The sequence below is a fragment of the Talpa europaea genome (assembly GCF_964194135.1).
Source record: "Talpa europaea genome assembly, chromosome: 3".
In the NCBI taxonomy this organism is placed as follows: Eukaryota; Metazoa; Chordata; class Mammalia; order Eulipotyphla; family Talpidae; genus Talpa; species Talpa europaea.
In genome coordinates this window covers 92,145,421-92,168,724 of record NC_140069.1, presented here as the reverse complement: position 1 = coordinate 92,168,724, position 23,304 = coordinate 92,145,421, and the positions used below count along the sequence as shown (strand labels likewise).

Below are 23,304 nucleotides of genomic sequence, written 5' to 3'. Positions count from 1 at the left end.
ACTATGAAGCAATCTGCAGTTACTGCAGCATGAGTTCCATACCCAGCCAGGGAAGTGGTCCACATGGCACAGCAGACCTCTCCTGTCTTACCCGCTGCTCCTCTCAGCAGTATATTTCAGTCAATCCACCTGTTAGGCTCCCCGCTCTGTCTCTGGTGAATCCTCCACCCCCCACACCTCTGGCCTACATCTCAGCTCTTCTATGCATAAATAAATCTTTTTAAAAAAAGGTGGGACTTTTTGAAACACCCAATAAGCTATTATAATTTGAAATATTTAAAGGATGATTGACAATTTAAGCTCTAAGATGATTACACAAACTAGACTTATAGTAAGCATTCTCATTTATAACCTACCAAAACTATTCTGTTTTGAAAATCCTTGGAGGTCTCTATCAGTTTTATCATCTATTAGTGGACGAAATGGCAAGATATACAATGTGGTTAGCAGTTGTTCTTAAATAGTGTTTTAGGGAAATGGATGATGTTGCTATACATATATTAAGATGTGTAAGAATGTAGATATTTAAATCACGATGTCACAGGTTCTTCTCAAGGTAAACATGTACTTTTTTTCTCCCTCCATATTCAAGTTCTTCTTGCCTGCTCAATTGCTTATTCCACTTTCCTTTGAATGTAGTGACACCTAATGTCAGAATGGGAGAGTGTCCTCAGCTCAGGCCAGGTCAAGCATCCCAAGTGCCTGGCTGCTCTGGTTGTAGCCTTACCTTCTCACCAGCAGAGTGCGCTAGCATAATGTGTTAGGCCATGAAAAATAAGACCAAAACTTGAGTTGAACTTAAAATGAAAATGGAATTAGTATTAGAAACCATTTGTATCATAAACTTTCAAAACCAGCTGATTCTTGAGAGAAGCTCCTTGATAAAATTGTGTATTTATGGAAAATACTTAATACATTCCACTAGTGCATCATATGTATAATTTTACAGGTTTCTAGGCTTAGTGGATTCATTTGAATAACAGTTATAAGAATAAGGGAATATTTATTGTAAATATATCAAAAATCATTTTTGATACTCATTTATTTCCTCTTTCAAGAAAGAGAGGTAACACTGTCTTACCTCCATAATTACAAGAGAGCCTCGTCATAGTAGGCCCACATGTCTGGAGAGTATTGTTCACTTTCTGTCACTCTTCATGTGTTCTCTCATTTAATCTCCATGACAACTGTGTGCATGAGTAAGTTATGTGGGGGTCACAATGGCTACTAATCAGGTATTTGAATTCAGACCTTCAGGCCCTGGAGCAGAAAAACTACCACAGGCCACCTCAGAGAGTAAACAGCCCCACAATCATTGTTCTTCCAGTGAATCCTGTATATGTAAAGTATCTTGGAAATTGTTAAGCAATGATGAAAATGTTAGAGGAAGCATTTTGATATGTGATCGATATCAGTGATCCCACTGTGAAGTACATGGTAAAAATGAAATTCCCCTTTCATGATCTTATTTTCCCTCCCATCAATATTAGAGAATCAGTTCCCCATCCTGCCACCATGGCCCACTTTTCCAGATGTTATATCCTGCCTACTTCTCATTTGGAAGTACCCCATTCTTACCACTATATATGATGCCTCCCTTAGTAGGAAACACAAAATTTCAAACGTTCCAAGTTTGACATCAGACTGTCACTTGCTATGATCTTGGACAAGTCACTGAACCCACTTAAGCTCAATTTAAGACAGAGCAGATGGTGCCTTTCAATTCAACTTGGCAACCTGAGCCTATATTATTCTAAATATAGGCTGCATAAGTACGGAAAAATTGACACCACTTTGGAAACTACAGGAAGTCATATTTAATCAAACTGAAAATTCAACAATTTAAGATAGTACAGAAAGATAAGAATGAGAGGAGAAATGATAAACCCATAATCTAATCTATTTAGCTGTCTGCCTTCAAGGGCATAAATGAAACAAACACACACATGGACACATATGAACACACATATCTTTTAAAGTGGGAACTGAAAATGAGGCTGTTATGGGATACTTGGGAGTACATTTCAATTCTGCTAAGGTTTCCAGGAACTACAATGGGAGTCTTCAAAAACTGGAGCTTCATAGAGTGAGGAGACACAAAGCTATCCACACTATGAATATGGTAAACATGCTAACTTGGGAAACTGAGAACACTCCCAATGTTTAAGACCTGGCTATATATACCTCTATAGAATCATCTTGCCTTACATATATAAAAATAAGATCTGTAGTCATAAACAGAATTAGGAAGAAAAGAGGTTTATGTTGAAAAGTGAGGTAGAAAGATTTTTATACTATAATGGCAACAGTAAATAATAAATTGAATACTTCAAGACTCAAATCAGTTAGAAAACAACCTTCAGAATTCAGGCCTCTAAGGAAGAGGCTAAAGAAATGAAAATTATAAAGGACACATTGATAATAGTGTCGGGAATCCAATATACATAAAACAAGCTTTCCAGAAAGAAAAAGTCAAACAAAATGAAAATCAATAACCAACTACGTAATAAGAAAATAAACTCTTAAAAACTGAAAACAAACTTGGGTATTCACATAAAATAAATTCATTGAGTTTTAAGGAAAGTCAAGGTGTGGTAATTTATACTTCATAATATATATTAAATTCTTTAATTTCAAGAATAAGCAAAAGACTTCTACAAACATCTGAACAGAAAATTATAAAGTCGGGCCTCCCTGGTGGCACAAGGGGTTAAGCACCGCACTACGTAGCAATCTGAAGTCTCTACAGCACGAGTTTGATGCCCAGCCGGACAGAGAGCAACCCACATGGCAAAGCAGATCTCTCCTGTCTTGCCCACTGCTCCCCTCAGCAGTGTATTTCGGTCAGTCTGCCTGTTCTGTTCCCTCTCTGTCTCTGGTGGATCCTCTCACCCCTACCCCTGCATCTCTGGCCTGTACCCCAGCTCTTGCATGCATAAATTGATAAATCTTTTTTTAAAAAAAAAGAAAATTATAAAGTCACACAGTGAAGAGCATTATATTAGACTAAAATCTTTCTTCGACACCAAACATTAGAAGACACTGTACACTAGACAAATAGAACACTAAAGAGTTACATATAGAATTTACTGAACTACAAATAACTTAACAGCCAAATGAGCTCTCAGAAGAATTCAGAGGAAGAGAAAGGCATTCCGGACTTACACAGATAAATATATATTTATCACCCACATACACTTGCTCTAAAATTCTGAGAAACTAAAAAATTCCAATGAGTAATCAAATCAATGAAACTAAAAGTTAAACTGCTTTAAAGTTTAATTATGAAACTGAATAATTTTGTCTAAATAACTTTATCAGTTAGGATACTGTTGAATAAAAGTGGCAGAAAACTCTGACTCAGATGGCTTAAAAGATAGGAAAAAATTATAGAACAAACTCTAGGTCATTAAGATTCCAAGACCGATTAAAACAGTGACTGATATTCAAACACACAGATACACATACACATGTAATTCATTCCATCTTTCTATCAGGCTCTTCAAAGTATATCTGCACTTTGTCCATCTTGACAAACCTGAGGTAGTTGCCACAGTTCCAGACATAATTACACATAATGGAAAATGAGGTCCTTTTTTTTACATTTATTGATTTTTATTCATGAGAAAAAATTTCCCTTAGATTTCCCCTCATATTTCTTTGGACAGAATGCGATCACACACTCATGCTTAAACCAATATCAGTTTAGAATGGAATCACCATGATCAGGTTAAAATAGACCAAGTGTTCTCAACCCTGGCACTATTTACATTTGGGGCTGGATAATTCTTTGTGGGGAGTTGTCCTGTGCATTGCAGGGTATTTAAAATCATCTCTGGCCTCTACCCACTAGATGCCAATAGCACCACTCAAGTATGACAATCAAAAATAACTCCAGTGGGCCTCCCTGGTGGCACAAGGGGATAAGCTCAGCACTATGAAGCTATCCACAGCCTCTGCAGCAGGAGTTCAATCCCCGAGCCGGCCAGGGAGCAGCCCACATGGCACAGCAGACCTCTCCTGACTCGCCAGCTGTTCCCCTCAGCAGTGTATTTCAGTCAGTCTGCCTGTTCTATTCCCCACTCTGTCTCTGGTGAATCCTATCACCCCCTGCATCTCTGGCCTGTACCCCAGTTCTTGTATGCACAAATAAACAAATCTTTTTAAAAAAAAAAATCTCCAGGGTGGGCCTCCCTGGTGGTACAAGAGGTAAAGTCTCAGCACTATCAAGCTAGCGACAGACACTGTGGCATGAGTTCAATCCCTAGTCAGGGAGGTAACCCACATGGTGCAGTAGACCTCTCCTGTCTCACCCACTGCTCCCCTCAGTAGTATATTTTAGTAGATCCACCTGTTCTGCTCCACACACTGTCTCGAGTGAATTCTCCCACCCTTTACACCTCTGGCCTTGACCCCAGTTCTGTAAGCATAATTAAATAAAATAAATCATATATATATAATAGATATATAGATAGAGATAGAGATAGAGATAGAGATAGAGATAGAGATAGAGATAGAGATAGAGATAGAGATAGAGATAGAGATAGAGATAGAGATAGATATCTCCAGGTGTTGCCAAATGTCCCCTGGTTGAGAACTATTGGAAGAGAGTGATCAAAATGTTCCCCGATGCTAGCTTAGCTATGAAACCCCCCTCCCCCTAAATATGCAATAGCACACACAAAAAAAGGGAATACCTGAACCAAATCCATGTCTTTCAATAAAGAGGCCTGTACGAAAAGAAAATAACCTTAAGTAAGTAACCAACGGTACTTAGTACAGTAATTCTTTAAAAGGTATTGATGGCAATGCAAAATATGGAGGTTTTATCCTGATATTTTCTAGCTTTAGCACTGAGGACTATGACTGTTTTTGCTGACTCACCAAGCATGCAAAGTAGGAGTCTGTACTTAGAAGAATTTACTTTAATCAACTCATGATTGAGCTTGTAGAAACACATCTGTGAACTTTTATTATGGATTTGTATATATAATATTTAGAACCCTGACCAAGGATTGCATTTGACTGTGTGAAGTAGATCAGCTGGAGGAGCTACATTCTTTTTCATGAATAGTCCCCCAATAATGTTATTAAAACTATCAAAATGAAATGACTCCCAATACAAAAATAATTACTCTAGAAACATATTCTGTGATGTGATGCTTTGACAATGCAGATTATGAACACAATTTAGTTTTTACAAATTAAAACAAATTATGAAACTCCAGTTTATATTGTTACAAATATTATATTTGCTGTAGTAAGATTCTTCATCCTCTAATTGCATGCATGATAAGACCATATCCACATACTCTGCAGCCTTTTACATGGAAACAACAGTCATATACATCACCCCCAGGCCCTATTTATTTCCTACACCTGCCAGTCACCCCTCTTTCCCCTGGCTCTGCTTTCTTCTTCCAACTCTGTGTATCTGCTCTTCATCTGTTTGAAAAATATTTTTGGATCCTTCTTGTAGACTTGCCTTTGCTGCCTCTCCACTCTGCACATTTCATTTTAATTTTACCCATAACTTCTGAAACAAACTTTCCCTAAACTGCATCTGGACACATTAGCTGGGGACATTCTAAGTGTTCAGTATCCCTCCATAGGAAGGAAAATGATCTGCCCATGCAAGACATAGGAACACTTCTACGTATAAAAGTAAAGGGCTACACACCCCAGCTACAGGTAAGAGCCTAAATGAATGACTTGAATCTTTAATTCAAAAGCAACATTCACAGTTCTATTTAATCTTATTTAGTTCACAGGCTAAGAACCTAGAAATAAATCCACTTCATATCTGTATTGTGAAAGCATCATGTTAACCAAGTGTTGACTAGTAGTACCTTGAAAGTTCAGAAACTTGAGAAGCCTAATGGAAAAGAAAGGCTATTATTTTACATTGGGAAATGTACCATTCTGGGTAGAACAAGAAGTTGGAGGTTGCAGATATTGACTATGAGAGACTTGTAGAAACATATGTTTTTAGATATTTGGTATAAAATAACACTGTTCCTTACCAAATTCTACAGCTATCCTTTCCTTTAACGCAAAGAATTTTTTCCAGAAACCAAAAAATTTTAACTAATTGTTTCTTTAGGATTTGTTTTTTTCAAAGATTTATTTTTTAAATTTATATATGTATGCAAGAACAGGGGTGTAGGCCAGAGGTGCGGAGGGGTAAGAGGATTTACCAGAGACAGAGTGGGGAGCAGAACAGGTGGATCTTCTGGATGACATTGCTGTAGGGAGCAGCGGGTAAGACCAGAGAGGTCTGCTGTGCCATGTGGGTAGCTCCCTGGCTTGGGAAAGAACTCAAGCTGCAGTGGCTGGTGATATCTTCATGTGCTGAGACTAACCCCTGTGCCACCAAGGAGGCCCCGACTATCCTGACTTATTAAAAAAGTCCTTAGTTAATTGGATAAATTTATATTCTGTTTTTGAATGGAATGAAATAGAAAAGACCTACAATTTTGCAGCTTGGGAAATTCATGAATATTAAAATAATTATATAGAGAGAAATAGCTTACTTTACATGCTTCACTATAAACTCTCCTGTTGAAGAAGAGACTCTAAACAAACTAAAAGAAAATATTTGGAATAATTTTTCAATAAGGTTAAAATTAGAATTGAAACTATCCTCTACCAAAATAAATTTCTGAGTTTAAACCAAATAACCAAGCACCCACAGAAAGAGTATTTGCTTAATAAAATAGTATGATCTCCAGGGAAGTGGAAATTGAGAGCAATGGCAATTTCAAATATATTAACTATAATAACAATTTTGATGATTATTACAGGCAATTTTGTGAAAAAATAAAAGATCACATTTAGAAAATAGAAACAAGGCCTCTCTGGTGGCACAGGGATTAGAGTCTCAGCACTATCAAGCTACCGCTGGCCACTGCAGCATGCATTTGATCCCCAGCCAGGGAGCTAACCCACATGGCACAGCAGATCTCTCCTGTCTCCCCTGCTGCTCCCCTCATAGCAGTGAGCAGTGTATTTCAGTAGATCCACCTGTTCTGCTCCCCACTGTGTCTCTGGTGAATTCTCTCATGAATTCCCCCAACTCTGGCCTACATCCCAGTACTTGTATTCATAAATAAATGTAAAACAAACAAACAAAAAAATAGAGACCAATAATAAGAGAAAAATATTCAGAAAAATAGTAGTCACCTTGTACCAGAGAGAAGTATGGTTAAGAAACTGATTGTTATAAATAAACTCAAAGATATTCTTTTCATTTTGTCATAGAGTACATAAATGTATTTTGAGGAAATATATTTATTTTTGAGAGCAATCTTTAATGCAACTATTTGTGATCTATTATATATAAACCAATAATTTTGACAATATATTTCTAAATATTATTTTTTTTATTCTAAAATTACAATGTATTTTATTACCTTTTTACTCTCAAAGGTACTGACCTAGAGTTTAGAGACTCTTATCTCATCACACTCCTGTGAGGTACTATGATAGTCATCAATGTAGACACCACGGACCTAAGTTTCACTGTTTTTCATTTCATGGCAGGATGGATTCATTTGAATAGCATATCTGAAAGAAGGTTCAATTTGAGAATCAAATATAAAGAAGAAAGCACAGTGAAAATACATATCAGTGGGCCTCCCCAGTGGCGCAGCGGTTGAGCGCTGGGCTGTGAAGCTGCCTGTAGCCTCTGCAGCACCGGTTTGATCCCCGGCCACCAGCGAGGATCCCACATGGCAAGCAGATTTCTCCTACCGTGCCCGCTGCTCCCCTCAGCAGTGTACTTCGTCAGTCTGCCTGTTCTGTTCCCCACTCTGGCTCTGATGAATTCTCTTACCCTCCAGTGCTTCTGACTGTACCCAGTGCTTGGATAAATAAATAAATAAATCTTTAAAAAAAAATACATAGCAGTGGTTTAATAAGAACAACGTATGGGGTTTTCCTCAGAATTACAAGGCAGATTCAAGTAGGAAAACTCTAAATTGAAGTAAGGAAACTCATATCCCTCTTTATATAACAAAAGCCAACACTCCTGCTATAATAGATGTAGTACAGAAATAATGGTTCCCTTCTCAACCTATTGAGTCAAACCCAGCACTATGTATACTAAAATTAAAATACTAGGGCCTCCCGGGTGGCGCAGTGGTTAAGCGCTGGGTTGCGATGCTGCCCGCGGCCTCTGCGGTGCCGGTTCGATCCCCGGCTGCTCCCCGGCCACCAGAGGAGGGTCCCACATGGCGCACAGACCTCTCCTGCCTCCCGCTGCTCCCCTAAGCAGTGTACTTCGGTCCTTCTGCCTGCTCTGCTCCCCGCTCTGGCTCTGGTGAATTCTCTCACCCTCCCGCACTTCTGACTGTACCCAGTGCATGTATAAATAAAACAAACAAATAAATAAATAAATAAAAACATGCCTCTATTTAAAAAAAAAAAAATACTAGGAGTACTTTTTCATGTCAAAGGTGAGAAATTATTTCATGTCAATGGCAGCACATCAGTTAATGGATTGAGTAATTAGACAAAAAGAAAGAGAAGAAAGGAGGGAAAAGAAATATTTACTGAATAACCTAAATTAGGGATCATCACCTTTTTCTGTGAAGAGTTCAGCAGTGAATATTTTAGACTTCGTTGTTCTTACAGTCCTACAGTATGCAACTTTATTACATGGCAAACCTAACCATAAACAATACATAAGGAAATGAACATGACTGCACTCTATCCAGGCTCTATTTTGGGGACATTGAAATTTTAACAGCACTGAACTCTGGGAAGTTGAACTTGAACCTAGGTGTGTGTTGGGCTGGGAGTGAGGTACACAAGGAAAGGGGATGCTTGTGAAAAAGGAAGTTTTTTAGTACAACTCTATACTTTAAAAAGGTGTTACCATAATCATGAAGTAAGTATAAAATGTTTTAAAAATCTATGAGGTAAATATAAACAAGATTATCCAGTTGCCTGTTTTCCTATTCTGCAAGTGAAGGTTTTATAAGAAGACTGTTAAGGATAATCAAATAGTGAAAAGTATTGAATTTTTAGGGGCCTCCCCGGTGGCGCAGCGGTTCAGCGCTGGGTTGCGATGAAGCTGCCCGCAGCCTCTGCAGCGCCGGTTCGATCCCCGGCTGCTCCCCGGCCACTGGAGGAGGGTCCAACATGGCGCGCAGACCTCTCCTGCCGCCCGCTGCTCCCCTCAGCAGTGTACTTCGGTCCTTCTGCCTGCTCTGCTCCCCGCTCTGGCTCTGGTGAATTCTCTCACCCTCCCGCGCTTCTGACTGTACCCAGTGCTTGTATAAATAAATAAATAAATCTTTAAAAAAAAAGATTGTATTTTAAAACAATATTTTTCTATCTTTCAAAAGAAAAAAAAATCTCTTTAGATGTTAATTATATTCCTGTAAACAGAGTTACACTTAGAAATTTCTATTTGCTTGATATCTAATCTGCAAGCCTCACTGAACTCTCAAGAACAAAGGTGTACACACAGTTCTACATTCATAATGCTTCCTTTCTTCCGTGTTTTTTTTTTTTTTTTTAAGTGCTGAACTCCAGCCAAACATTAAATTACCTTGGGAGGTAAAAAAAAAAAAAGGTGAAAAGAGAAAAGAATCCATGGGTGGTATTTGGCCTCATTTTATGAGAACACTCAATCTTAATTTAGAGAAAGAGAAGTTTTTTTAGTGTGAGAAGCATAAGAAGCAGAAAGTAGAGGATTTGTCAGACAACCCTATTTATGTAAATTTGCAAGTGATTATGCTCTTCCTGTGAAGCAGGTGGGGCTGTAGATCAGGTGTGTGTATGTCTATAAATCCACACCCATTTCTAACCAGAAACACAAGAACACAATTGCAGCCAAGGGCACTCACCAGGTCAGGTAAGCAAGCAAAATTTCCAGATTATTTAATCAGTGGTCAAGCTCTGCTATATTTCAATGATCAATTTATTACTAATCAAAAGTAAGACCTTCAGTAAAGGGTGGAAATATAAATGAAATTGTATTTTTTCTCTTAATAAACTGGATTTCCTTTGCTGCCTTAATATTTTATTCTCTACTTATATTAATGATATTCTAATAAACTGACATTGATAAAAATGACCCTTTCAAAATTGTGCTACAGGCAACAACTCTTCTTCCCTGTTTTTTGCTTTTTTATTTTGTGTTATTTTAAAACAGGTAATTTTTATGTAATATCTAAGTAAATTAAGGAAAATACTAGTGTTAGAAAATGCTAACTGGTCAATGTTCTTAACACCTAATTGTATACATTTGGTGGTATGCTTCCCAAGTGCTCTGTAAGCTGCTTCAGGGTCATCCGGGTCATCCCCATGTCATATTCACCTGAGTCCCCCCAGTGGCTTAACTACACACTAGTACTAAACGGCCCTCAGTAGCTCATGTCCCTTTTAACTAAGGAAAGCAACTCTTGATCCAAAAATAACAATACACACACACACACACACACACAAAGAAAAAAAAACTCAAAGTAACAATACATAAATTGACTAGCTTTGTCCAGAATATACTTAATACATAGTTTACAGTTTATCAAACAGTGTAAAATATAAAATTCATGGTTTTATTTTAAAGTAGAAGATTCTTTGATAGTATTACATAAATACTTGATGTTTGAGGGGAAAACATTGGTTTCCCACTCTAAATTTAGCAACTTTAAAATAAGAGCATGGTGAACTTATACTTTCTCTTTTAATCTATGCCACCTACTTATCTGTCTCTACCACAGAGAATCTTTCTAATGCTTCCTCCAAATTGACTTTTCTTTGCTCTTCTTTATATCCAAGATCCCTTGAAGAATTTTAAGGCAATTATGGACTCCCTCCACCAGGAAAATAAACAGAGGCACATAAAATTTAAATGAAAGTTCAGGGTCTTTTTGAGCCTCCTTTAACTTACTTCTAGATCTTCTAGAATCCACTGAATACAGATTAAGACCCTGCCTTCAGGGTTACTTCCATTTCTCCACTTCAACTTTCAAACTACCAGGGCCTGCCCACCCTAGACCACTTTGTTCCTGACTGAGCCGCACCCTCTTACCTACTAAAAAGCTACCCTTTCTTTGTTTTAGTATTTAGGCACAGAATGACAAGTTATTAAGATAAAAGATGACATTCTGGTATGTTTTATAATATAAGTTAGAGGAATTTCAACTTAGATCTTTATCAGCCATCCTGGTTATTATTTAACAGGATTTTCAAAGATTTAAAAGAAATAAATTCAAAAAAGTGTCTTCTGAAGATTAGGGTGGGAAATGATTTAAAAAGGCTAAACTGGGGCCTCCCCTGGTGGAGCAGCGGTTGAGCGCTGGGCTGCAAAGCTACCTGCAGCCTCTGCAGCGCTGGTTCAATCCCGGCTGCCTGAGAGGGTCCCACATGGCACACAGACCTCTCCTGCCTTGCCTGCTGCTCCCCTCAGCAGTGTATTTTGTCATTCTGTCTGTTCTGTTCCCTGCTCTGGCTCTGGTGAATTCTCTCACCCTCCAGTGCTTCTGACTATATCCAGTGCTTGTGTAAATAAATAAATAAATCTTTAAAAAAAGAAAAGGTTAAACTGAAGTGAAAACCATTCTCAGTCCAGAGGGAAACTGAGGGGCTACACAACTGACAAGGAAAAGATATAAGAATGAGAACAGAAGAATGAGAGAAGTGTCTAGAATAACCTAGAATCTAGAAACTTCTCCACCAAATTGCTTTTCTCCTCTATGACTATAACTGCTATATTATGTAACTAGTTTATGAACATTGTTAAGGAGTTCATTTTTTTAAGGTTTTATGTTTCATAAATCTTCTGATTTTCCGACATACCTAGTACCATTAAGTACAGCAACTTCCAAGTTTGAGCAGAATCACAAAAAAGTCACTATCTTGTTGAGAACTAGTAAATAATGTAAGTCAACAAGAACACTGTGTCAGAGAAATCTTGAATAAACAAAAGATTTCTGTACATTTCATATTTTGAGGTAATTTCAAAATTGCATATGTCAACTATTTCATGTGGATTTATATACTACAAATATCAGAACTGAGTATCTCACAATAAGAACTCTAACATTTCTTAAATGACTTAAGACCAATTGAGGTCCAAGTCTAGAACTTATGATTATATTGTAACATGTATAGTTTAAGGGACAGTACATTGAATTAAAAATCAGTTTGAATTTTAACTACCCAAGGGAGAATGCATCTATAGGAAGTCTATACATGTATTTAATTTATGGCATATGACAACAAATGTGATTTTTATAAAAAAGACTAGGTTGTCATAGAAGGGCACAAAGCTGAGAAAATGATGAAAGGATAAAAAAGATAGATGATGATAGAAGAACTGAAAAACAAAGATCCGCCATATTCTGTTTCTCTCTAAATTTTATTTTAAGCAGTATTTGTCTATGCCTAATCTTTTTATCTTTGTATAGATTGAAAATGTTAATGTAATGTATTAGATCAATAAAAATTAAAAAGCATCAACTATGCATGCCAAAAGTCACCTATGCATTGCACTTTAGAGCTGCAAGACCTTTAAAAAACAATCTTCTTTGAGTATCACTGTAGTGTCATATATAAGGCAGTCTAAGTAGGTTTTGGGTATCTGGTCCAGTCTCTTTCAACTTCATTGTACTGTTTCCAAGATGCCTAAAATGTGAATTTTCACTACGTAGACATTTGTAGAATTAAATGCATTTTGGAAATATTTTTAAAATAAAATGTGAACGAAAATTCCAGATAGTTGTACCATGTCAACTCATATATGTGGAGCAACGTGTCAGCAGCATAAGCTTGGTTTAACTTAACAAATGTCTTTTTTTAATTAATTTATTTATTTATACAAGCACTGGGTACAGTCAGAAGCACGGAAGGGTGAGAGAATCCACTAAAGCCACAGCGGGGAGCAGGTCAGGCAGACTGACGAAGTACACTGCTGAGGGGAGCAGCGGGCACGGTAGGAGAGATCTGTGCTCCATGTGGAACACTCGCCCGGTGGCCGGGGATCAAACTGGTGCTGCAGAGGCTGCGGGCAGCTTCGCAGCAGCCCAGGGCTTAACCTCTGTACCACCAGGGGAGTTCCTCAATAAATGTCTTAATGACAAAGTAACCGACTCAGCTCTAAACTTTTCCCCCATGATTTAACTTTTTTTAAGGGATTCTTGAGAAAACATGATGTTACACTCAGCTTTGGCTCTCTGCCTCTTATTCATCACAGTTTCTTCCAACCTTGCCATTGCAATCAAAAAGGAAAAGAGACCTCCTCAGACACTCTCAAGAGGTACTGGAATCTCATTTTCTTTTCTCAACTCAGTAATATGGGTTATTTTTAAATTCTTAGTCTTAGAGCAAATTCAACTAACTGGAATATTTTATTGTTTATCACTTTAAAACTGTTGCATCTTTTCAAGAAATAGTGGCAAACTGGTGTGGTTGCTTATAACTTTGGTGACCAGAGTTCTAGTTCATTGATACATCATAATGAAGTTCTAGAGCCCTCAAAATCTTGCCCATTTCTCTGTCCTCTATTTATTAAGGCAAGAAAATAATTTGAAATGATTTTATAAGAATCTCAAGGAAATTGTACTCTGTCCTACCCTCTGACAATTAGTCAATTAGGTGTTTACTATATTGAGTCCAGAAAACAGCTGCAGTAATTTTAAGCATCATAATCTCTATTTGTCATTGCCTATATGCTCAGAAAACATTGATATGTCATTGCCTATATGCTCAGAAAACATTTCTATTTTGTACTTCTGTTTACTTTCCCTTAAGAAACAAATATATCTTCAACCTTAAAGATATATCTCATAAAAAATACTCTCAAAATTTGTTCCTGTATCCCAGGTAACAGAAATGGGAAAAATCATTCTCCACATAGTTAATTAAAAATTAGTAGTACAGGGCCACCCTGGTGGCCTAGGGGTTAAGTCTCAGTGCTGTCACCACTACAGCCTAAGTTTGATCCCAGGCCAGGGAGCTAACCCACATGGCACAGCAGACCACTCCTATCTTGTCCACTGCTCCCCTGGGCAGTGTATTTCAGTAAATTTGCCTGTTCTGCTCCCCATTCTGCCCACTCTGTCTCTGGTGAATCCTTTCACACACACACACACACACACACACACACACACACACACACACCCCACACCTCTGACCTGCACCCCAGCTTTTCTACACAAAAATGAATAAAATCTTTAAAAAATAAAAAATAGTATGACAAAACACAAAAGTCTTGTTCAGAACATGGAATGGCAATACAAATAGAGCAGAGACCAACTACAGCATTATTTCACATTCTAAAATATTAACATTCTTTCCAAGTTCATGCATTCCTTAATAGATGCATTGGCAATTAATATTCAGCCAACTTAATTTTACTTCAGTTTAACAACAGAAATGTAAATCTACAAAATCAGTATATTTTTGCAAAAGAAATGAGGAAAATTTTCTAAGTATAATCTATCATGTGTCTCTTTATATTAACACAATAATTAAAAAACAATGAGCTCAGGGCCTTAAGGTGCCAAGGACAAAACTAACCATTTCCCTTAAGGGTCCTGTAGGAACAACATGCATAACTGTAAAATAAGGCACCAACAGTCCATGTATTCACTTTCAACTGTCTATAAAAACTTTTCAGTGAATTTTATGAAGAATATACCAACTATGTATAGTAACTTTCAAACAACTTGATGAGTCTGCTATTTCAGTTATTTAAAAACTACTTTAATACAGGGGGGTTGACAGATATCAGCTGAAAACTATTATTAAGAATTGATATGCATTTAGTTAAGTCTTTTACCATCTATTTTCATGTAGGGAACAATTGAAAAAATGAAGCTCAGAATAAAAGAGTCAAGGTAGAGATGAGAGGGAAGAGTTTGGGTACAAGGAGAATAGCATAGGGAGCCCCTTAGGGCTGGGGATGCAGAGTGGGGATGCAGCACCAGTTAAGAGAGTATTAGGGAGACAAAGAAAATTAATTGGGAAAAGGTAATAAATTGTTCAAGAAAAACAGTTACCTAAAAAAATCCTTACTTCACACAGCACCTAGTCCAGTACCTGATACATAATGGTTATCAATAAGTACATATTGGAAAAAGAGTAAAATTTAAGAGAAGTATGCAAAGAAAGAACCACAGATAGAATAAATGAACAGAGAGCTTGAAGAGAGCTTGTATTCTATACCACACTTGGCCTATTGTGATTATGAGATAAAAACAATTATAATACAATATGACTCCTCAACAAGGTTATGAATGAATCGTTCAAGAGCGGGACTTACAGTGTTCTATCTTTTGGGTACCCCATGCTAAGAGGAGTAAGGCATCAGAAGATGTTCCTTTAATGTTGTGGAACTAAGTTGAATAGAAGCTAAAAAGAATAATTTTTCCCATAGCTAAAGTTCCACCATTAAATACAACTGGAAACAGAATAGGGAAATTAAGATGGAGCCCAATCTCAGTGGCTGTTTCTAGACTATTTGTTAAGCCCAAATTTACTATTAAGTTTCATGTGTTCATGTCGCCAAGTAAAGTTGCACAAAAATTCCTTCGAGACTATTACAGATTGAAAGGGTTTCTGCTAATTAAACTGAAACAAGGTGTTTTCTAAAGCTTCATTTAGATGGATACCAATAAAATTAGACAAAAATTAACCATGATGGTAAGAGTGCAAAATAAGGAAACTATTTTGAAAACAGTCAGCAGTTTCTCAAATGATTAAATATAGAGTGACCCTACAGTCCAGCAATTCCATTCATAAGTATATACCCAAGAGAAATTAAAACATATGTCCACACAAAAGCTTGTACACAAATGTTCATGGCCATAAACTCTTGTGTAGCTGAATAAAATGCAGTCTGTTGATATAATGAACTAATACTTAGCCATGTAAAGGAACAAACTCTTACATGCTACAACATGGATGAACCCTGAAAATATATTTTAAAAAGGCATTTAGTCATAAAAAATCACATATATGATTCCATTTATATGCACTATCCAGAATAAGGAAATCTACGGAAACATCAAAACAGGAAGTAGATTGATTAGGGATTCTTTGGACTGGAAGATAGAGGAAGTAGGGCTTGAGAGCTAAGGGTTACAAGCTTTCTCTTTTAGGTGATAAAAATATTCTATTATTGGTTGTGGTGATGGTTGCAAAATTCTCATTATACAAAAAGGTGCATACTTCCCATGGATGAATTGTATTGGCATGTAAGTTATATTTTCATAAAGCTGTTAGCAAAACAAACAAACAAACAAAAAAACCAAAAAACCCACCAAAAAGCAAAAATCTTAGAATCATTTTATCTTGCTCCATAATTCTTGGTCACCATTTAGCCACAGTATTAAATCCAGAAATCTCAGAATGACAACACTTGAAACATAATAGAAAATAGGGTTACCAACTAGCCTGCAAATATTTCTGTTTTCAAATGATTCAATCTTTGTCATCTGTAGAGCAAGCCATTTCCTAAAAATACTTTGGACTATCTCTGGATATGCTGTGCATTTCTAACGTTAAAATATTTAACCTGTAATACACATTCCTAATTACTCATATCACTTCTTTAAAGGCTTATAGGCTCTCTATTCACTGCTTTCTGTTTCACCTTCACTCTTCTAGATGCTTCTAAAAGATCTGTGATTTAATGTGTCTCTCAATCAAGAACTTCCCACACCAGAATTCTTTACATGTCAGTACTCAAAGCTGAATTTGGAATTCTTTTCCCACAATGTGTACTGATTTCAAAAGGATCACCATCTTTTGGCACTTAAATAAAATGGCAAGGTCCAAGGTATTCTGACAGATTTACAAAGTATGAAAAGATTAACTGTTATTTCCTCCTGCTGATTCTGAAAGCCAGGGATTTTGCATGGTCAAGAGATGTCCTCTCAATCACCACTAATCATAACAACATTTAATGAACACTCACTTGATTCAAGGCCATGGACCTTGAAGTTTGAAACACAGTCACAATACCTTAGCATTGTAATCGGAAAGAGTAGCAACGCATGTATTTAGTTATAATTGTATGTCCTCTGTATCATATGTCAGACAACTACTTGGTAACTTAGTTAAATACCAGAGCTCTTCTGTGGTCCTGGATTAATGCATTCACTTCCCTCTTCTATTCTAGGGTGGGGAGATGACATCACATGGGTACAGACTTATGAAGAAGGTCTCTTTCAAATTCAAAAAAGGTAAAACACCTCTAGTTAATCTTAACAGATCACATTTGTTGATAGGAGGGTCAGAAACTATCATGTTAGCTTTTGAAAGATTAACACACACAGGTATTTACACTGTTCTTCTGTGATTTCTTTGGATAAAGAGTTGCCCTTAGGATTTTTGTTTTATAAAAAGCACTCAAAATACCTTGTATTAGTATTTTTATATCAGTATTTTAATTAGCCAAGCAAGCTCTTAAATATAAACTGTATGAACAAAACAGTATCACTAATAGATGTGCTACAACTTAAATAGGAAATTGATAGAGTGGCAATAGTTAGGGCTGTCTGATTAGCAGAACAATTTGGAGAGTATTCTTTAAAATCTTTATTTACAATAGGTCAAATATTTACTTATTCTCCATTACTGTATGCCAGGCACTGTCCTTATGTGCAATGGATAAGAATGATATAACTTGTATCTTTAAAGATGGACTAAATCTTTAAAGATGAAGATGAGAAATTTGTATTTTTAAAAGCTCCTTAAGATTTTTTATCAAATATCTAAAGAATATTCTATTACAATGCTTCTTAAAGAAGATGGAAAGACATCAAATGAAAATTGTATAAAACACTGTGTCAACATTGGAAATTATTATTCAAAAAAAAGATGTCACAGAACATTATCAATTCCAAATAGAAATGTGATAAATGACATATTAGCAAAGAGCAGATAACAGAACATTTTGAAAACTACACTGTGATTGGGCCTCCCTTGGTGGCGCAGCCGTTGAGCGCTGGGCTACGAAGTTGCCCACAGCGTTGGCAGCACCGGTTTGATCCCTGGCCACCGGCGAGGGAAAAAAAATTGAAACAGGCCTCCCTGGTGGCACAGGGGTTAAAGGCACAGCACTATCAAGCTATCGCCAGCCACTGCAGCATGAGTTCCAAAGAATATTTTGTGACACATGAAATTTACAAGGAATTCAAATTTCAGTGTCACCACGTCAAATTTTACTCTAGCACAAGCACATCTTTTTGTTACATTAGATTTTTTTTTTTAGATTTATTTATTTATTTATTTATACAAGCACTGGGTACAGTCAGAAGTGCAGGAGGGTGAGAGAATTCACCAGAGCCAGAGCGGGGAACAGAACAGGCAGACCAACGAAGTACACTGCTGAGAGGAGCAGCAGGAGCGGCAGGAGAGGTCTGCGTGCCATGTGGAACCCTCACCTGGCAGCCAGGGATCGAACCGGCACTGCAGAGGCTGCGGGCAACTTTGCAGCCCAGCGCTCAACCGCAGCGCCACCGGGGAGGCCCACATTAGATATTTTCTATGGCTGCTTTTGTACAATAATGACAGAGTTGAACAGTAGCCAATGAGATCATGTGGTCTGTAAAACCTCAAATATTTACTATCAGTCTCTTTGCTGAAAAGTTTTTGAGTTGTTCTTTTAAATTTTCCCTACCTCAATTTCTGCCAGAAATACAAGCTTTTCTTGAAAAAGAATAGTGTCTTGGTGTGAAGTCTAACCAATTTCATTGTTGGTGAACTGTTATATTTTAATTTTTCTCTTACTCTAAATAACATGGAAGTCAATTAACAACCATAAAAACTACCTTTCATGGGTAAGAATCAATATGACAACTGAAAAACTCATTGACAGGGAACTGTCACTGAGATTGAAATTGAACACTAATTTTTTTTCAAGATTTATTTATTTATGCATACAAGAGCTGGGGTACAGGCCAGAGGTGTAGGAGCCCCTACAACTGAGGATTCAACAGAGACAGAGTAGGGGACAGAACAGGCAGACTGACTGAAGTTCACTACTGAGGGGAGCAGCAGGCAAGTCAGGAAAGGTCTGCTGCACCATGTGGGCTGCTCCCTGCCAGGCGGGGGATAGAACTCATGCTGCTCAGGCTGCAGACAGCTTCACAGGTTGCGTCCTAACACCCCGCCTCCCTGGTGGTGAGGGAGGCCCTGAACATTCATTTTTTTATAACAACAGTATGTAAAAATGGTCAAATAAACTTTTTGTAAAAACTAGAAAAAAAATTTAAAAAAATAAACCTAAATAAAAATTTTGACTCCTGAAATCTTATATCAGGTCTTCACTGGAAAGGAATATTTTGTTCATAATATCCTTTCATCTCTGGAGACAGAATTGATTTTTTTTTTTCTAGTACTATAGTCTACATAAGAATCATATGCTGGGCCTCCCTGGTGGCGTTAAGATGGAACCTATGAAGCTGTCCACAGCCACTGCAGCATAAGTTCTATCCCCAGCCAGCCAAGGAGCTACCCACGTGGTGCAGCAGACCTCTCCTGCCTCAACCACTGCTCCCCTCAGCAGTGTACTTCAGTCAGTCTGCCTGTTCCCCACTCTGTCTCTGGTGAAATCTCTCACCCTCCATACCTCTGATTTAAAAAAAAATCATATGCTAAGTTTATAAACTACAGATATTCTTGGACTCCACCCTCAGAAATTCTTATTAAATGGGCCTGGGGCAGAGTCTGAAAATTTACATTTCCAATGTATCCCCTGGTGAGACAGGCTCCCAGGTCTGGGGCTGTGTTTTGAAAAACACTGCTATCGACTACATTGTTATGACTTGGCAATCTGAGATTTTTACTTTGTCTTGTTGGGAGGACTAAATTTTAAATCTAGTTTCACTTTAAATTTTGATTCAAATTTAACCTGTTGATTTAATTTTACAATCTTTCAGTAACAAGCCACTGATGGTTATTCATCACTTAGAGGATTGCCAATACTGCCAAGGTAATTCTAGCTTCTGAGATCTTATTTCCAAAATGAAGTAGAAAAAGTGATCTGATCAGAATTGTTAAAATGGACTCAGCAAATGCCAATTAAAGAACCAAAAAGACTACTGCCAGAGTACTACCATTTTACTGAGTACTCAAAAACTGCAATGATTGAGAGCTATTGAATATATTTGTAGTATATATCCTTTAGAATTTTACCTCTCTCTCATCCCCTCAAAAAAGAAAAATGGTGGAAAAAATTACTGAAGGAAATGTTGTTTTAAGCAATGAGTGAATGAGATCTATCAAATTATAAAAGTGGTGGTTTCATTAATGTGATTATCGCTGGATGTCTCCCATTGAGGGACAAATTGACAATGTGCTGGTGAACTATTTATTCACAAGTTATATATGCAAACAAGTACAAAATGTTAAGTTTATTTTGCTATGTTATAGTAAAGGTACCCTTATTCCTAAAACTAACTGGTGTTATGTTTTCTCCCATAGAACTAAAAAAAGCATTTGCAGAAAATAAAGAAATACAAGAAATGGCTGAGAATAATTTCATCATGCTGAATCTCGTGGTATGAGAACTTTACAATGTTTCTAACACAACTCAATAGAAAATTTAAAACTTTTTTCTATCTAAAGTGTTGGTAGATAATGGAATGTTATATCGACTGTAAAAAGCAAAAATAAGCAATTTACAAAAAACCTTGTTCACTTAACTTACTTTTTGAATTGTCAAAGACAATCCAAAATAAAAAATAATCCAATCTAGTAAGATTCATTATTTTCTTCTGCTAGCATGAGACTACTGATAAGAATTTATCACCTGATGGACAATATGTACCTAGAATCATGTTTGTGGGTATGTATGTAATCTCATTTCATCAGGACAACAAAATTACTAGAATTATTAGCTTTTTTGCTTTATTTTTTAATGCTGATTGTTTTAAATGAGATTTTCATAATGAGCATAATATAGTATATGCAGATATCAATTTATAATCATAAAATTTATACCTGAAATCTGTTATAAATCAATGCAATCAATAAGATTTTTGAAGTGCTAATTCTATACTTTTTCAAATTCTATACTTTTTAAAGCAAAGTCATTACTGACCTGATCAATAACAATCATTAGTTCTACAACCACAATTCACTGTATCTATAATTTATAAATTTTAAATACATTCAAAAAATTAACTCATTCTATTAAATCAATATCACAGTGTTGACAGTCATGACACATTAAAATGAGTTTAGATTAGTCTATAATAAACTCACATTTATGAAAACTGACTTGCCTATAAATTTACTTGACATTTATTTTAAAGTAATGCAGCATGATTTTAAGAACATATTAAGTAATATATCAATAACTTATTTTTTCTTGACAGATCCTTCTTTAACAGTGAGAGCTGATATTACTGGAAGATACTCTAACAGATTATATACATATGAGCCTCAGGATTTACCAGTATGTAAGTATTCACAAATTATCTTGAACAGTGGTACTGACACTTGACTGTTCAAAAATCAATGAAACCCCATATCCGGGCTCCCCAAAACAATGCTATATGCAAATAAGCATCAGTGAGGCTGATGGTGGTAGCATTGGATGAGCAAACTCTTTGTTCTCACCAAAATCAGAATTTCTGGGACATCTCAGAATGTCTAATGGAATGTCTAATGGTTCTTGTGCTGACTAAATTTTGAGACCAATGAAAAGAATCTAGTGCAGGGCCTTCCTGGTGGCTCAAGGGGTTAAGCACCACACTGTAAAGCAATCTGAAGCCTCTGCAGCATGAGTTCGATCCCTGGCCAGCCAGGGAGCAACCCACGTGGCGAAGCAGATCTCTCCTGTCTTGTCCACTGCTCCCCTCAGCAGTGTATTTCAGTCAGTCTACCTGTTCTGTTCCCCACTCTGTCTCTGGTGAATCCTCTCACCCTCCGCATCTCTGGACTGTGCCCCAGCTCTTATATGCATAAATAAATAAATCTTTAAAAAAAAAAAAAGAATCTAGTGCACATTAAAATTGAACTATAAAGGAGTAAATCCATTCTTCTGGTCTCAATGATCACATGTGATTCCCTCTACTAACAATCTTTACAACATTCACTACCACTATATTTAATAAAATAACTGTCAGATACAAAATTATCAATTAATACATATAATACATTCCCTCAAAACCTTCATGACAACTTTGCTTAGCATAAAGCTGATCAACCAGCTCAAAATGGTCTAATATTTAAATTTATATGTTTAGAATGAAATTCTTTAATGTTTCAGGTAAATTCCCATGTTCTCATAGCTATTAATTTAAACAGACCAATTTTGATTTGGGATTAATAGATTATAACATGTGTTATTTTCATTTTGTAATTGAATAATATATTTACTTTTATTTCAGTGATAGAAAACATGAAGAAAGCATTAAAACTTATTCAATCAGAATTATAAGGAATGGCCTCCAAAAGGTAAAACATCATGAAGAAAATATTAACTGATTAATACTAACTGAAAGTATATGGATTTTGTAGCATTACCATTTAGATTTTTAATGTGCTGGCAAAAAGATATTTCAATAAATGTCAAAACTTGAGTGTGACAATGTAGTAGTTTGATTTCTGTCATTGTAAATAAGGCTTGTCATGAAGTGAGAGTTATGGTGGAGAAAGGAATACCTAAATAAGAGATGGCTGCATTGGTTATCTATATTTCATTATTGGTCAGTAACTCCATCAGGTAAGCTATTGTTAATTTTCCTCCCTCACATATACTGAACCCGCTAGTGTGGTTCAGAAATAAACTACTTGCGTGTGCCGAAACAAATGGATGCATCTCAGTGGTGGCACAGGGGTTAAAGTCACAGCACTATCAAGCTATCACCAGCCACTGTGGCATGAGATCCATCTCCAGCCAGGGAGCTAACCCACACGGCACAGCAGACCTCTCCTGTCTTGCCCACTGCTCCCCTCAGCAATGCATTTCAGTAGATCTGCCTGTTCTGCTTCCCCCTCTGTCTCTGGTGAATTCTCTTACCCTCCCCCTCATCCCTCTGGTGAATTCTCTTACCTTCCCCCTACATCCCAGTTTTGTATGCATAAATAAAATAAACCTTTAAAAAAATGGAGTTAGCCATTTTCTTCTTTTCTTCCTTCAAATTAAGACATTTAAACACTACAATAAATCAAAATATAGCTTTAAAAAAAATCTAACTTTAGAGCCTCCTTGGTGGCGCAAGGGGTTGAGATGCAGCACTATGAAGCTGTCTGCAGCACAAGTTCAATCCCCCGCCAGGGAGATGACCCACATGGCGCAGCAGATCTCTCCCGTCTCGCTCGCTGCTCCCCTCAGCA

At 36.9% G+C, this 23,304-nt stretch overlaps 1 protein-coding gene across 1 annotated transcript; it reads left to right on the top strand.

Annotated features, from left to right (window-relative positions):
• Window positions 1–13,158: 13,158 nt before the first annotated feature.
• Window positions 13,159–22,405, top strand: AGR3 (anterior gradient 3, protein disulphide isomerase family member; the record flags this gene model as incomplete). The annotated part of the gene is made up of 7 exons (XM_084230928.1): window positions 13,159–13,267; window positions 17,135–17,198; window positions 19,899–19,951; window positions 20,443–20,519; window positions 20,743–20,806; window positions 21,339–21,422; window positions 22,356–22,405. The coding sequence occupies 7 exons, from the start codon at window positions 13,159–13,161 to the stop codon at window positions 22,403–22,405; spliced, it is 501 nt and encodes a 166-aa protein (XP_084087054.1).
• Window positions 22,406–23,304: the final 899 nt, after the last annotated feature.